General features: G+C 45.3%; 1 protein-coding gene across 6 annotated transcripts in view; it reads left to right on the forward strand.

The window, feature by feature from the left end:
- enah (ENAH actin regulator) overlaps window positions 1-14,400 on the forward strand; it is a 113,886-nt gene that overhangs the window by 71,548 nt on the left and 27,938 nt on the right. For all 6 annotated transcript variants that reach the window (XM_047328422.1, XM_035616837.2, XM_047328421.1 and 3 more), the window contains one exon: window positions 8,709-8,781. In XM_047328422.1, the coding sequence (XP_047184378.1) occupies window positions 8,709-8,781 (73 nt within the window). The remainder of the gene's footprint in view (window positions 1-8,708; window positions 8,782-14,400) is intronic.

Raw genomic sequence — 14,400 nt, forward strand, 5'->3', positions numbered from 1 at the left:
AAAGGGAGCTCCTCCCCCCGACAGAACTCACTTCCCCTGACGTTCCTGAAACGCCTCGTCAGTAATCCGGCCAATGCTTCGGTAAAATGGTGACATCACCATGTTATAGGGAATTATGTCTAGCAGCTAGTCTGGCACGCCCCCCCCCCCCCCCCCCCCCCCCCCCCCCCAACAAATCTGGGTAAAGCGAGAGTGAGAGAACTTCCTACATGTGGTGGAAGCGGTGGACCAATCACAACAGAGTGGGCCAGCTGGCCAATCAGAGCAGACTGGGCTTTAATCAGGAGGGAGGGGCCTAAACCAAGCGTTTCAGACGGAGGCTGGAAAGAGGAGCTGTTTACTGCACATGAGAGCATGTAAACCTTTTCAAATAATAACCCAAATTAAAAATATTGTAATATTTAATCACCTTTAAGCTGAAGGTTGGATAATGTGAGCAACTGCAAGGATGCTGACAGAGAGGACAGAGGTAGTGGGACAACAATTGACAAGGAGCGTCGGGTGCCAGATAGAAGATTTGAAGTAGGTCTATGGTTGCCAAATAGCCCATTTTCATTGGCCATCTGATATAATGGTTATTGATGGCACATCCCATTGAGACCGTAAAGAACCATTTCACCTTCTTGTGGCTGGAAACAGTGATGTCAGCAAAGAAGCAGGAAAAGGAGGCAGAGCAACAACAACAACAACAACAGAGCCATTAGGCACATTCCCAACTCTGTGATAAAAGCATTTAAGTTTCTTAATGAATTATATTACTACTGGATACAGTGCATACTTTAGCAGTCTTCTATAAAGGTCTATATTTGTCAACATTTTCTGAGTAGGAGTTTAGTCATGAATACTAAGCCAAAGAATTTCCAGAGTGTAATTTGTATTCGGTCCTGCTTTCTCGGAACTAGGAGCCGAGGCGTTTTATCCAACTTGGATTCCTCCCGTCTGGGCCAATATGTTCAGGCGAGCTGCAGAGGAGATGTAATTGGTTGGATGTCCTCTGCCAGGAGACGGTGTTCAGAAAGTTTTGTGAAAAAAGCTCAATGGAAGTTCATTAACAGGCTGTAGCCTGGCCAAGGGATGAATACTTACTGTGACTGATTATTTGTGCATACGTGCTGTCCCCCTTTTTTATATTGCAGCAGGGAAATTACAGCTGTGCAAAAGTGATGATCCATCAGAACTAACAAATAAGTAATGAATCAAGCTTGACTCCCACACAGTCGCTTCTTGTAAGATCAGTGTCTACAACTGTGTCCTCCTCCTAATAGCAGGTCAGATCAAAAAAAGCGTTATAGAGCTCATTTATTGTTTATTACACATGATAGCAGCTGATGGCTGTAATATCTTAAAGATGTGTTCCTATTGTTATTTCCCCCAAGATAAAAAAAATAAAATACATTCCTATCTATAGGGGATGATAAATGAACAAGTAATGGAAGGAATGCAATGGTGGACGAGATGATGTCATGCTCTCCAGGGGCTAAACTGGTGGGTTTTCAACATTACTTACATACTAGGCAATACATGCAAGATATGAAGTCATTAAAGGCACAGTAAGATAATATGGTAATATGGTTGGACAGAGCTGATTGAACAATTTCACACCGGGCAGTTAAATTACTCATTCTAATTTGTATTCACGTATACAGTAAATCCCACGGTGCTGTATTCGGTATTTGAAACGTTACCCTTGACTACAGCTACAAACTTCGGTAACTGAGAGTCCAAGTAGGAAGCTTCACGGATAACTTTAAGATAAGACATACCTTTATTCGTCCCACAATGGGGAAATTTGGGCATTACAGCTGAGGTACAGTAAGAGAGGTTTTTTTAGTCCCAGTTTAACTTTTAGCACGGTTCCAATGAGGAATTCCAAGAGGCTTTATGAATCCAGGCCAGGACCTCCTCCATGTGGCCCGTGTCCAGAATGTCCTACTATTCGATAGACCCTAATATTCCTATAGATCATGTGTCATTTTCCTTTTCCTGCCAAGCCCGGGGCTGGAGCCTGCCACAGGTTGTATCTATAGATGCGGTCACTTTTACCCGACAACAGATAGCGGGGGGGGGGGGGGTGGTGACATCATGACCTACATTCTGACACTTGTGTGTGGATTCTATCTTGTTCACCACCTCGTCTAAATAAACCTGCACATGGACGTTCGTCTCGCAGTCAGGGCCGACTTTGACAGAGTGCGGACAGTCGGAATGTGCCTTTGCAATTTTTACGCATGAGTCTGTCTGTTGGATATGCGGACGTTTGAACGCATATGGCACAGACGGGAGGTGAGGCCTCAAGTGGGCAGACACACATGTTAAGTTGAAAAACCGTCATCTAAGGACAGTCTCTTGTGTGTCTCTCTGCCTTTAGTCCGGTCTTCACCGGAGTCAAACGCAGCTCAGTCGGACTGAGATCAGATGACTGACGTGGCCAGTGGAGGATTTTTCACCCTGAACAACCTCTTCGCTTTGGCCACATGTTTGATATAGTTGTCCCGCTGCATGATTGGTTTTTTGGTTTTTTTGTCTCATGAGGCCGTAGAATTCCATGACAACATTTTCAGCACATTTACAAGATTGTGCTCCTCAGTCTAACGGGTCTTTTTCGAATGTTTTGTGTCTGCACATAGCAGGCACTCGGTTTATAATTGCAGCATCAAACTTAGTGTTAGTATAGTAGCAGTATAAAGTTTGTTTTTTTACTTCATCAACGTGGGAGCCGTTGGTCAGCAGTTTCAGAAATACTCAAACCAGCCATCCGACACCAACAATCATGTCACCGGTCAAAGTCCCACTGAGATCACATTTCCTTTCATTCTGAAGCCCCTGCCCTCCATCCGGGGATCTGAGTGAATCAGTTCGGCAAAAGTTTTTTATATGAAACGTCAAACTGTGGACATATTGAGAGCAGCAGCTTTGTTTCCTTATCTGTATCCAGAGAATGAATAATAGATTGGATCCAGGAAGTACAAACTGGCTGACAAGCCCATCAGGTAGCGAGTCCTACCACATCCTATGCACATCTCTCTCTCTCTCTCTCTCTCTCTCTCTCTCTCTCTCTCTCTCTCTTTCCCTCCCTCTCTCCCTCCCTCTCTCCCTGTATTCCTGTCTCTTTCTCCGCCTTTTTGTGTTTCATCCGTTTGCTTTCTCCTCATTCTTTGTCCGGCTTTTCATTCTCTTTTCCTAATCTCGTACGCTCTCTCCCCCGTCTCCCCCTCGTACGTGCATCCCTCCCTCCTTTCCTCTCTCTCTATCCCTCCCTCCCTCTCTCCTCCGCCTTTGTTTCCATCAATTATGATCTGTTGGAGAAGCGGCACAGTGAAGAACCACACCCGGCGACTTCGGCGTCATCTCTGAGGGTGCACCGTCAGACTATTGAGGCATCGCATTACTGGCTACTGCAACAGAAGGAAGGCTCAGTATTCTCATGATTAAAAACAGGTTCATCCATGTCTGTGAGCTTCTGGACGATGCAGAACTGAGCCACAGGAAACTGACTGAAAGAAGGAGCTCCAGAGCCGGAGCTATGGTTTTGTACGCGACCTCCCCGGATTGCGCCGGCGGAGCGGGGTTTGCGAGGCCTGGAAGTGGGTCAGACGCGGCCCAGCGGGGACTGTGGTGCTACGTCTGCTGCCAGAGGAGGCCCGCGCTGACGCTGCCCTCATGTAGGTACACAGCGGCGACGGGAGCCACTGCCGTTTGTCTGTGTGTCTTTGGGAAACTGTGTGTTGGGGTTTAATAGTTGGCGTCAGCGAGAAACTCGATCGTCACTTGTAGTGACGAGAGTTATATTTATGCGCGTCCTCTTTCGCAGGGGGTCTCCACATGCACGTCCTCTCTGTCTCCTTGGTTTGTTCTCTCCTCCGTCGTGTGAACGGCTGTCAGTCTTCTGTACCGAGAAGTGATGTCAATGCCAGCTGATATTTTAATCTTTCTGCTTTTGTCTGTAAATGCCAGACTTGACTTTGTGTCTTCGCGCTGCCTCCGTCTCTGCTTCTGTCCTCTCTTTGGCATCAGATAGTGTTTGTAGGTCACTGAATCAATGCTTCCCATTTGAAGAGAATGGAGAATGACTAAATGTCAGTTTTTGAATAGACACCTTCACAGTTGGTGGGTCGAGCCGGTGTTGAATTTTATAAATGGGAAAATTCTATGAAAAAGACAAAGCTTGGTCCATTTTTAAAAAGCAGGCTGAAGCGAAAAGCCCGGCCCTGCTGATCTAATCGTAAGACTTCCCTCCTGTGTGTGTGTGTGTTCTGTCGTTAGCACATATGCTCTATTATAGCAGACAGTAACGCAATTACGCCCCACAGGCAGCGGAAGACGGAGACGACCATGTCAACAATTACATTCGCAGATATTGACTTAGTTTGGTGTAATAGCATTTCAATTCGTCTCTCACAAGCAGGAAAACTATGAGCTCCAGTTGGGGTCAACTACATTTTCTGCCGTGATGTTCACATGTAACATAAAGTTTATTGTAAAGTGAAGTGGCGTGAGGAATTCAAGTTTCTGCATGTGTAGAAAAGGTTTTTATTTGGGGGGAAATGAATGACGCGAGAGGTGATTTTGAGAGACTGTGGTGGGTGGACGCCAGACCCCGGAGAGGGGTCAGGGGTTAAGCTCCTGCGGAAGAACATTTTGTATACATTTCAAAGTTATTTTTTAATTTAGGAGGCTAGATCTATGAAGAGCTTTACACTCGTGTGAACAATTGTTTGCTGTAATAAAGAATTTAATCATAAACGCGGGTTGTAAGGATATGAATGATGATCACCACCATTAATATCCTTACAACCTATGTGTTCTATGAACACTGATGACTTCCACCCTCATACCATTGCAAAAAACTGGGGGGAAGTAGCTTATTTTGAACAGCACAGCACAATTGACTGTAAAATGATCAGGAATAGTGAACTTGATTCCTGCAGAAATTTTTGTGTAATAGTAGCAATTTGTATAAAATTATGAACAGATTATTTCCTATATTGCAATGTATCAGATGATTTTCCCCTCATATTTTTAAGACCATAATTCAGTCTGTACTATGAAGTTCTTCAAAGAAATTAAGTTATTATTCAGACATTTTATACATAAGGGCAGCAGAGAGGCTACTCTCTACAGTCATTCAAGAAATGCGTCCGTCAGCACGTCCTATCTCGAGAACCGTCCGTCTAATCAGCCTCGCACTTGTCACGTGTGTTGTTCAGGGTCCGTATTTGGACACGCGTTGCGTTCAGTGCCGATACATTTCGATTAAACAGGTGATCGGCGCTCTGGAGCAGACATTGACGTTGTCAATCACAACAACAGCACGTTCACGACAGCGGAGACAACAGCTCAACAACATCCTCCGGGTCAGGGTTCTGTGTACTGAATCGAGCTTTTACCGAACTGTGTGCCGGGTGTGTCTCATACTTAATATTCTTGTGGGCTGTATAGGCATACATTTCTCGCGCTCTCACAGGGGAAATCATAATCATAATCGTCCAGCAGGTTGTACTGCCACGTTTCTGTGGGAGCACAGGATGAACAAATCAATCACTGTTTTTGTGTGTCACCTGAAGGCCACCGTAGATTCTCCTACACACTTGGTGGGAGAGGGCGAGGCGAGGAGTATTCGCTTGGTTACAATTACGATCCAATTACAATCCCTTTACCAAATGCCATTAAATCCTTCGCACAGAACCTTTAAGTTAGAGTAAAATTACAATTTTTATACACACAAAAAAAACCGACTTCATGTAATGTAACTCGATACTTCCACCCCTGGAGTTGGGATTGTTTTTTTTTTAATGCTGACTGGGATAATAACTGTCTTCATTTTGCTCAGCACTGTGTGTTTGTGTGTGTCCTGACAGATTCCTGTTAAGTGGTGTCACGGAGTGGTTTCCAGTCAGTACACACACACACACACACACACACACACGCGCGCCTACACACACTGGACAGTCCATTGATCCACAGCAGCCCCTGAGGATGTTTCGCCCCTCAGAGGTGAAAAACTGCTCAGTGAGATATAGATCGAAAAAGAAACACAAGCTTAGAACCCAAGTGAATAAACCACGTCTGATGAAAATATCTTCCACTCCCTCGTCACACATGTCAATAAAAAGAGACGTTTATTGCCCCGATGGCTCTGAACTCGCCGATACACTCACCAGCCAGTATAGCCCGGCTTCCAGTAGACCTCCTAATGCTCGGGGCTCCGCGCCATGATCGTCCAAGGTCACGCTAAAAGATGACACAGGGCCCCTTTGACCGGGAAACTGTTTCCATCCAACACGAGTTCACGTGCGCATGTTTGTGTCTTCCTGCGTTCTCGTCTTTGGAGATCACGTCACTGTCCTTACGGGGGGGTTTTTTTGTGTTGTTCAGTCACAAAACTGTGTTTGAGTTTAGGTCGTCCGGGTTTTTGAAATCTCTTCGCTGGCTCCCTGTTGCATACAGGATCCAGTTCAAGATTCTCACTCTTAACCCTACAGAGCATTGCACACGGTCAGGCTGCTGCGTATGTGACAGAGCTACTTCACCCATACTCCTCAGGTCGCTCTCCGAGATCAAACATGTTTTTGAGCCTGTCCGCTCCTAAACTACGGAGCGCTCTGCCTGCACCCTTACGGTCTGCGGTGTCCGTGGATGCTTTCAAAACTCGGATAGAGACATGTCTGTTTAGACAGGCATTTAGTTGACCTTTATGAACTAGGTCAACTAGACGCCTAGGTTTTTAATTTTGCATTGTTTTTTTTCCTTCATATATTGTTTTTTTTTCTTCTGTTTTCTCTGAATATTGTTTATACCTTTCTTGTTACATTTAGTCTGTGAAAAGCGCTATACAAATACATTTTACTTACTTACTTACTGACTTAAAAGAAACTGGATAATTCATATAACATGATAAAAAAACTGCACTTTGGTTTGTCTGACTCGGACATGACAAACACACATTTTCTTCTCTTGTGGAAATGTGACGGCAGTGTCTCTCTGTCTCTACAGCCAGTTTACACTGGAAAAAAGGGCTCAGCTCCATCCAAGTGTGTGTGTGTGTGTGTGTGTGTGTGTGTGTGTGTGTGTGTGTGTGTGTGTGTGTGTGTGTGTGTGTGTGTGTGTGTGTGTGTGTGTGTGTGTGTGTGTGTGTGTGTGTGTGTGTGTGTGTGTGTGTGTGTGTGTGTGTGTGTGTGTGTGAGAGAGTGTGTGAGAGTGTGTGTGTGTGTGTGTGTCTGTCTGTGTCTGTGTGTTGAACTCAATTAGCAAGTATAAATTAGACAGTGCTGCTTGAGTGTCTCTTGTTTTCATGCCAAAGGCCACTGAGTGTGTGTTGTCTCTCTTTCAGAGTTGATGTAAGGACTGTGCTCTTCCCACAAAACAAACATGAACCTGGTCGTAATTTGTCCCTCGTTTGTTACCATTTTGTCTCATCATCACCATTAGTCCCTCTGCTAATAAGTCGACATCAAGTCTGCTGTGGGACCTCCTCACCGCCCGGTGTGAAAACCACACAGACACACACACACTGACGGCAGTGTTTTTTGGAACAAGAGTAAGACGCATGAACAACCTCATTGTCCAGATCAAAAAATCCACTCATGTTCATACTTGACAGGATGAAACAGTGCTCTCTACCCGTCAGCGTGGTCTTCGATACACAACATCTTCGAAAGAACATGGACGCAAAGAGAGAAATATTCCGCAGCCACTGAAATATAAATGCGAATGCAGGGGGAGGCTGTGGAGGTGGAGGGAGTTGAAGTTGGCTGCCGCTGTATGCAAAGGGAATGCGCCCCCCAAATCTGATTATATGACCCACTTAGTGTACAGTTATGGTCATATATATATGTTTGGACCTTATACGACGGCCATACAACTTTTTTGCCTGCCTGAACTGCTGCAATGCTTTTAACTGCTAACACATGTTGGATGCAGCATTTTTCTTATGTAAAAAAGTAAAAGTAATGCTACTTTTACTGAAGGAAAAGGTTTTCAACGCAGCACATGACATGCTACCACGTGGAGGCTAGTGCACCTGAAAGGTCACAGGCTCCGTTTCCACACGGGGTCATTCGTCCCATCTACTGTACCTCCGTTTTTGACCCAAGCTCCAGTCAGCTGCTTGACCAAAGGGAAAAAAAAACGATTTTCTGAAAGAAATCACGAGAGCACTCCGAGAGAGCAGTCATCCGCCAAGGCTGTTTCACCCTAAACTCCCAGTCCCATCTCCATCTCAGCCACCTTTTTTTTTTTTTTTTTTTTTAGATGTATTTGTGGTATTTGTGAAGATATGGCTCAAAATGTCAAGTTTGGTCCGATCTTGCAATGGTGAAGAATCCTTAAAGAAAATACTGTGTGGATCCAGCCAAAATGTATTCACCTGTTACCATGGTCGAGACCTATATTACTATAAGAGTTTCCTCATGCAAAACCGCCCGTAACCTTTGGAGTAATCCTGCTAACAGGGGAGCCGAAACCAATCACATCCGATGACACAAAGGCAGAAAAGCACTCTCTGACCCACTTTATGTGCAGGCGGGGCGGCACACAGCTTGCTATGTCTATTGGTTTGACAAGAGCCTGTAAGTGTCTTGTAGCACAGTAGCAAGCCAATTTTTAATATCGATGATGTTTTTTCTAAAAGTAAGTCTGTATTTTCCTTATTATGATGCTAAGTGTGATGATCCCAGGTCAATGTCTAACAGCAGCTGTCCCCCCTCCAGGCCCAACACTGCCCAGACAGGGTCCCCAGGTCCAGAATGGGCCCACACCAGAAGAGATGGAGCTGCAGAGAAGGTGAGCACCGCACAGACTCTAACATGTCCACAACTCACGTAGAAACGGTCTGTTCACCCCAGTCAGCCCGCCGTCGCCTCTTCCATCCCTGTCTCTCTGTCTTCTTACGTTTCATTTTTCTTTTCAAATATCAGTGGCTCATAGACTCCCGCGCTCAAATGAGTGCACGAGTCTGATAAAGCCCCGCACGCGAAGTTGTTTTACTTCCCCATACAAGGGCAGTCTTTTCCTCAGGTAATAATATGAGGCTGTGGAAGAGCCAGAAAAACACATCACACACTTACTCGCACAAACACAGCTGCATTAATGGAGGCCAGCTGTCGGCCAAGGCTTAGATCCAGTTTACCATAAAAGCTTGTTCGAGGGTTTAAAGCTACAATATGTTCTCTTTTTTTGCCTAAGTTTGTAGTTGAAACATGCTCCAAATTAAAAAGAAATTTGATCTGGAGATTTTTTGGAGTGAGCCTTGCCCGTCCAACCAATTGGAGAAGGTCAACGTAAGGTGCGGGAACTCGGTCCACAAGCGCCTGGCATGGGGCTACATCCACATTTCTGCGTTTTTGTTTTCAAGCATATCGCTGCTGCCACATTTTCAACACCCTGAAAACTGAGAAGTTTGGAAAACACTGCTGGCCACGTTTCAGTTTGAGGACTACGGAGGGGACGGTTGAAGTCAGGACGGGCAAAAAAAAACCCGCGACACTTACCGTCACCGCTCAGCTTACCAAACAGCACCATTGTTGAACCGGACTGGCAACAGTTGAGCGGTACTTTGTAGAACCCGGAAGTTGGTTGTGCAAGTAGCCCATTGGCTGACATGTAACCACTCCAGAGACCCGCCTCCTGTGGCCCCAGAGCTGATCTTGTGGACCTAAAAGGCTCGTCTGGACGGAGATGGTTTCCCTGTTATCATTATTATTATTATTATTATTTGTATTATGTGCTGAAGGCGTTGCAGAGCCTGACTCGCAGGCTACCGAGCACCTGATTCCTGCAGTAGCTGACTACAGCGTACACAATGAGGGAGGAGCGCAGTGGGTTGATTTTCGAGTCTTGTTTTTCAGAACGTTCACATCGTAGCTTTAATGAGTAAGGATCGCTTACTCACACATACACACACACACACACACACACACACACACACGCAAACGCGGGAACATGGACACACACTGTATCGGTGTATCAGCCTCATCTCCCTTTGCGATAGTGTTGGTGCTGCACAGTGACAGCCTCACAACCAGACAGAGGCATGTCATGGACGTTTTGAAAAGGATGGCGGGGCGGTGAGCGTGTTTATATTCACTCGTCCCTGAACCCAGTCCACGACCACACACGCACACACACACGCACAGATGTAAACATGTAACTTTAGCATCAGTCACACGAGCCAAACAGTGACGACTGATTGGGAAACCAGTAAAGACAGACGCCGGTTGCTGCACAACACACACACACACACACACACACACACACACACACACACACACACACACACGTGTCATGAAAAGGCATCTGGATGGAAAACTCGCCACGGTCAAAACAAAAAGATGTGATTCATATAATTGTGTCCAGATCTCAAGTTCAACCAACCGCCTTGTTTCACTGTGCTGGACTGATGTGTGAGAGAGCACAACCGACTGGACAAGGAAATATGTTGGCTGCTGCTCAGTAGATTTCTTCAGGGGGTTTTCTGACCCTAAGCTGATCTGGACACTTGTGGCGAATCAATGCATGTAAATCGATAGGAATAATCCTTGAGGAGAAATCAACTAGACCGATGATGATGACGATGATGATGAAAATTCCATTATGTTGTAATACATTTAGAAATTTGTGAATCATGATGAAACTTTGGCAGCATCTCATTCACAAGACACTCAGCAGACATGCTGTCTCCGTTTGCTCAGTTTGTGTTCCTCTGTCCATGACACACACACACACACACACACACACGTTTATAGTGAAGCATTCTTCAGGTGTGAGTCAGTGCAGTGCTTCTTCTAATTCTGTTTTTAGGTGAACTTGGATCTGCCAGGAATTTTAGAGACTGTGTTGCCCTTAGAGACCCCCCTCCCTCCCCGTCTTTTGGCTTCGTGCCCCCCACCACTCAAGCTTTCTCACTTTCCTCACCCTCTTGTTCCCGTCTAGCGTCACTTTCTTTTTCTTCTCACCTCTCCTTCCTACTCTCCCCCCCCCCCTCGGTTGCTCCATATTTAGCAGCGGATGACAGACAGGCAGCGAGTGGATCAGTGACTGAGGTCATCTGCTGATGCAGAGGTCAATATCAGCCCAGTGGGAGAGGGAATAAAGGATGTGTGGAGCGGAGTGAAAATGGGATGAGAGTGAGCAAGAGAGGCGGGAGAAGAGGGGGGGCGTCTTTAAAAAATAAGCTAACATACTGTAAGATTTAGTGTGGAAGACATTGCCGTAAACCTCTTCAGGTTTCTGTCACATCGAGTCAGTACTCTGCTCTGCGATGCAGTCAGCTTTTCTGATTGTTTTTTGGAAGTGTACAGACTGAGAAAAGCATCTGCACTCTAACATCTGTTAAAAAATGTTATTGGATCCAAGCTTTTAATCATGAGCCTATTCACGGATTTCAATTTGGAACAAAAATGACTTTGTAGTTTTGGCCAAAGTCAAAAAAACCTCACTCAACCCTGCTCCTCAAAATTACTTGTATAGATTTTTTTTTCTTTTTCTTCTTGGCTGGGATGTAACTCCGTAACATTGCCTCATTTAATATTTGCGGATCTAAAAAAATAAATAAGCAGACCAGGTCCAGTATCCCTCTACTGGACCTGACTACTGACCAGTAACGGTCCCAATACGCCAGGACCCTCCCCCCATATTACTGGTGTCAGACTGTGACTTCATCATGTCTTGAATATTACATTTAAAACTATCTTATGTAATGATAGAATGCATATAATTATTTGTTTTCCTCAAATTTGGCACTGTAATTTACTAAGTCCCAGTCTTAACAAAAAGTCCCCGCTTATGAGTTTTGTTTTTAACTTTTGCCCATTTTCCCTGTCTTCATCTCTCTCTCTCTCTCTCTCTCTCTCTCTCTCTCTCTCTCTCTCTCTCTCTCTCTCTCTCTCTCTCTCTCTCTCTGTCTCTATTATGTAATGATAATATGCATAACTAAATACAAGGACGTGCACAAGGACACGGCTCAAGTTGCCCGAGCAACAGCCCATTTGCCCTTTTTGGTTTAGCTGCTCTCCTGGGGGAAAAATGATAATGACAGTTCAGTTTTTCTGTTGAGGCTGCATATATGAGTAGCTCATACAGTGTGCTCATAAGAGAGCGTATACAGTATATACAGTATACTGTTTTTATACTGTATATATTGTCTGAGTGTTAAAATATTCAAATTTGCAAAAAGAAAAGAAGAAATGATTTAAAGGGGCAATTAGCAGTTTTCAAGAAAATTTGTTTTTTTATGTAGATGTTTTGACTGCTCTGGTCTGGGTACAACCCACCGCCTAAGGTATGGGGGACAGACACGCTGACCAAAAGGCCCAAACCCCTCAGTCGTAGCGTCAGTCGCCAGCACTTCTCCTCGGGTGTGTGGAGTTTTTTTGGCGCACACAGTTGTGAGGCCACAACTAGTGGACCGCGAGGAAATATTCGCTGAATTTTACAAAAGTGTATTAAATTATATTCACTTACTGCCCCCTTTAAGGATGCATCTGTGCAGATGTCGGACAGAGCAGAAAAAAGGTGGATGTGGTTGGTACATGTCACCGTGTTCCGGTTGGTTATATGCAAGACCCCAGCTTAAACTGGGTCAAACAGCCTCAAGTTGTTGCAGAAACCAGGATTTGGTATTATTCATGTACTAACATATAACCTTGATACTCCAAAAGCTTATCATAACTTGGGCAGTAGATTAAATGTAAACATACTAATTGCAGAAGACAAAGTAAAGATTTGGTTAAATATCAAGAATAATTTACCCCCCTCCCCCAAAAAATATTTCATTCAATAATTTTCCATTCATCCATCCTATGGTGATGCTGCTTTTACAGTGTAAAACTTTAACCCCCGGACCCCAAACTACATTGCAATGTATAATATGATTCAAACAGTCTAAATTCACTAAATTCAAATTAATTAAAGACCTAGTGTGTAATTTTTGTGCTTTTCTGGCGACATCTGGTGGTAAATTGCAAACCGCAACCAACTGCGAATCCGACAGTTGGTGTCCTAATTTCCGGTTTCCTGCAGCGCTGGAAATTCAACGCGAAAGCGACATATTCCAGTCCGTTCTCTGCAACCGTATTTAATGCTGCGTTGCTTTATACTTCGGAACTCTGAACCCGGGAAGTCGGGGTGAGGATTTTTTTCCGACCTCCCGAGTCACAGTGGAACCGATACCGAAACATGGCGATTTACACGGAGGTCGGGTCTCCCTAATGTACATATGTGTATATATATATTTAACTGTTATGCTTGACTAGACATGTATTAATACACATATTATGGACAATATATTCAATTTCTGTGAATACATTCTTCTAAATATTACACACTGTAGCTTTAAATGAATATATTCGCTTCAAGTTTTGCCCGAGTGTTTTTACAACAGAGTTGTGACCCTGTAAACCGCTCGGTACGCACAAATGCAAAAATGGAGAAAAAGCTTGAAGCCGTTTGACAAATGATTTCTAATCTGCCTCTCTGACTATGATTTTAGACTCCGCCAACATGACGGCTGACGTTTTGTCTGTGTCGTACGCCAGTCGGTCACAATGCTGCACATCGGGGTTGTGTGTCACACTGAGCCGTGTAGTCTGAAATGGAGACCGAGTGGGAGAGAAAGGAAAGAATTGGAGATATGGATGAGTGTTTACCATTGGGAGGGAGGGAGGGCCACTGTCCTCCGGTCATTGAACAAGATCCGCGTACCATCGAACAGGCCGCCACATACCTCAGCGACCACACGTGTTCAAGGCCCTTTTCTCCCTTTCCTCCACCCCGTAAGTCATCTGCTTCCTTTCTCCATCTCCCCTGCAATCCTCCTTTCCACCGACACACAGGTGGGGGAGTGCTCACTGCGTGATGTGAGAGTGGGGTCTGTGGATGGCTGGCTGGCTGGCTGGCTGGGGGAAAACGACTGCCAATGAAGCACCTGTTCAGCGATGCAGGGCGCCGCCCTCAGATTAAAAAGACATGAGCTGCGAAAATAATAGGCTGCGGTATAAATAGCTGAGTGTCGCGTGGGAGCGAGAAGACGTGAGTGTGACAGGAGAGAGGGAGGGAAATGTGTTGCATCGCCTTGAATGAAAAGTGAGGATCGAGAGGTGGCAGAGCAGAAGGATCTGAGAGTGTGTGTGTGTGTGTGTGTGTGTGTGTGTGTGTGGGGGGGGGGGGGGGGGGGGGGGGGGGGGGGTCAAGGCCAAGTTGCACACTTGGCCTTGATCCTGACCCGACTCGGACGATGTGGTCCATCATGGGCTCCAGCTAGTTCAGTTAACGTTTCCTGGTTCTGTGAGCCAATCGGACGACCCGCTGAGTAGTTGGCCGGCAGATTTGGCCGGACTTTCAGCGTCTCCGGAGGTTTAGCACAGTTGTCACTCTGTGGCAAAGTGGCAAACGTGAAACAGAATG

The sequence above is a fragment of the Scophthalmus maximus genome, chromosome 18 (genome assembly GCF_022379125.1).
Source record: "Scophthalmus maximus strain ysfricsl-2021 chromosome 18, ASM2237912v1, whole genome shotgun sequence".
NCBI lineage: Eukaryota > Metazoa > Chordata > Actinopteri > Pleuronectiformes > Scophthalmidae > Scophthalmus > Scophthalmus maximus.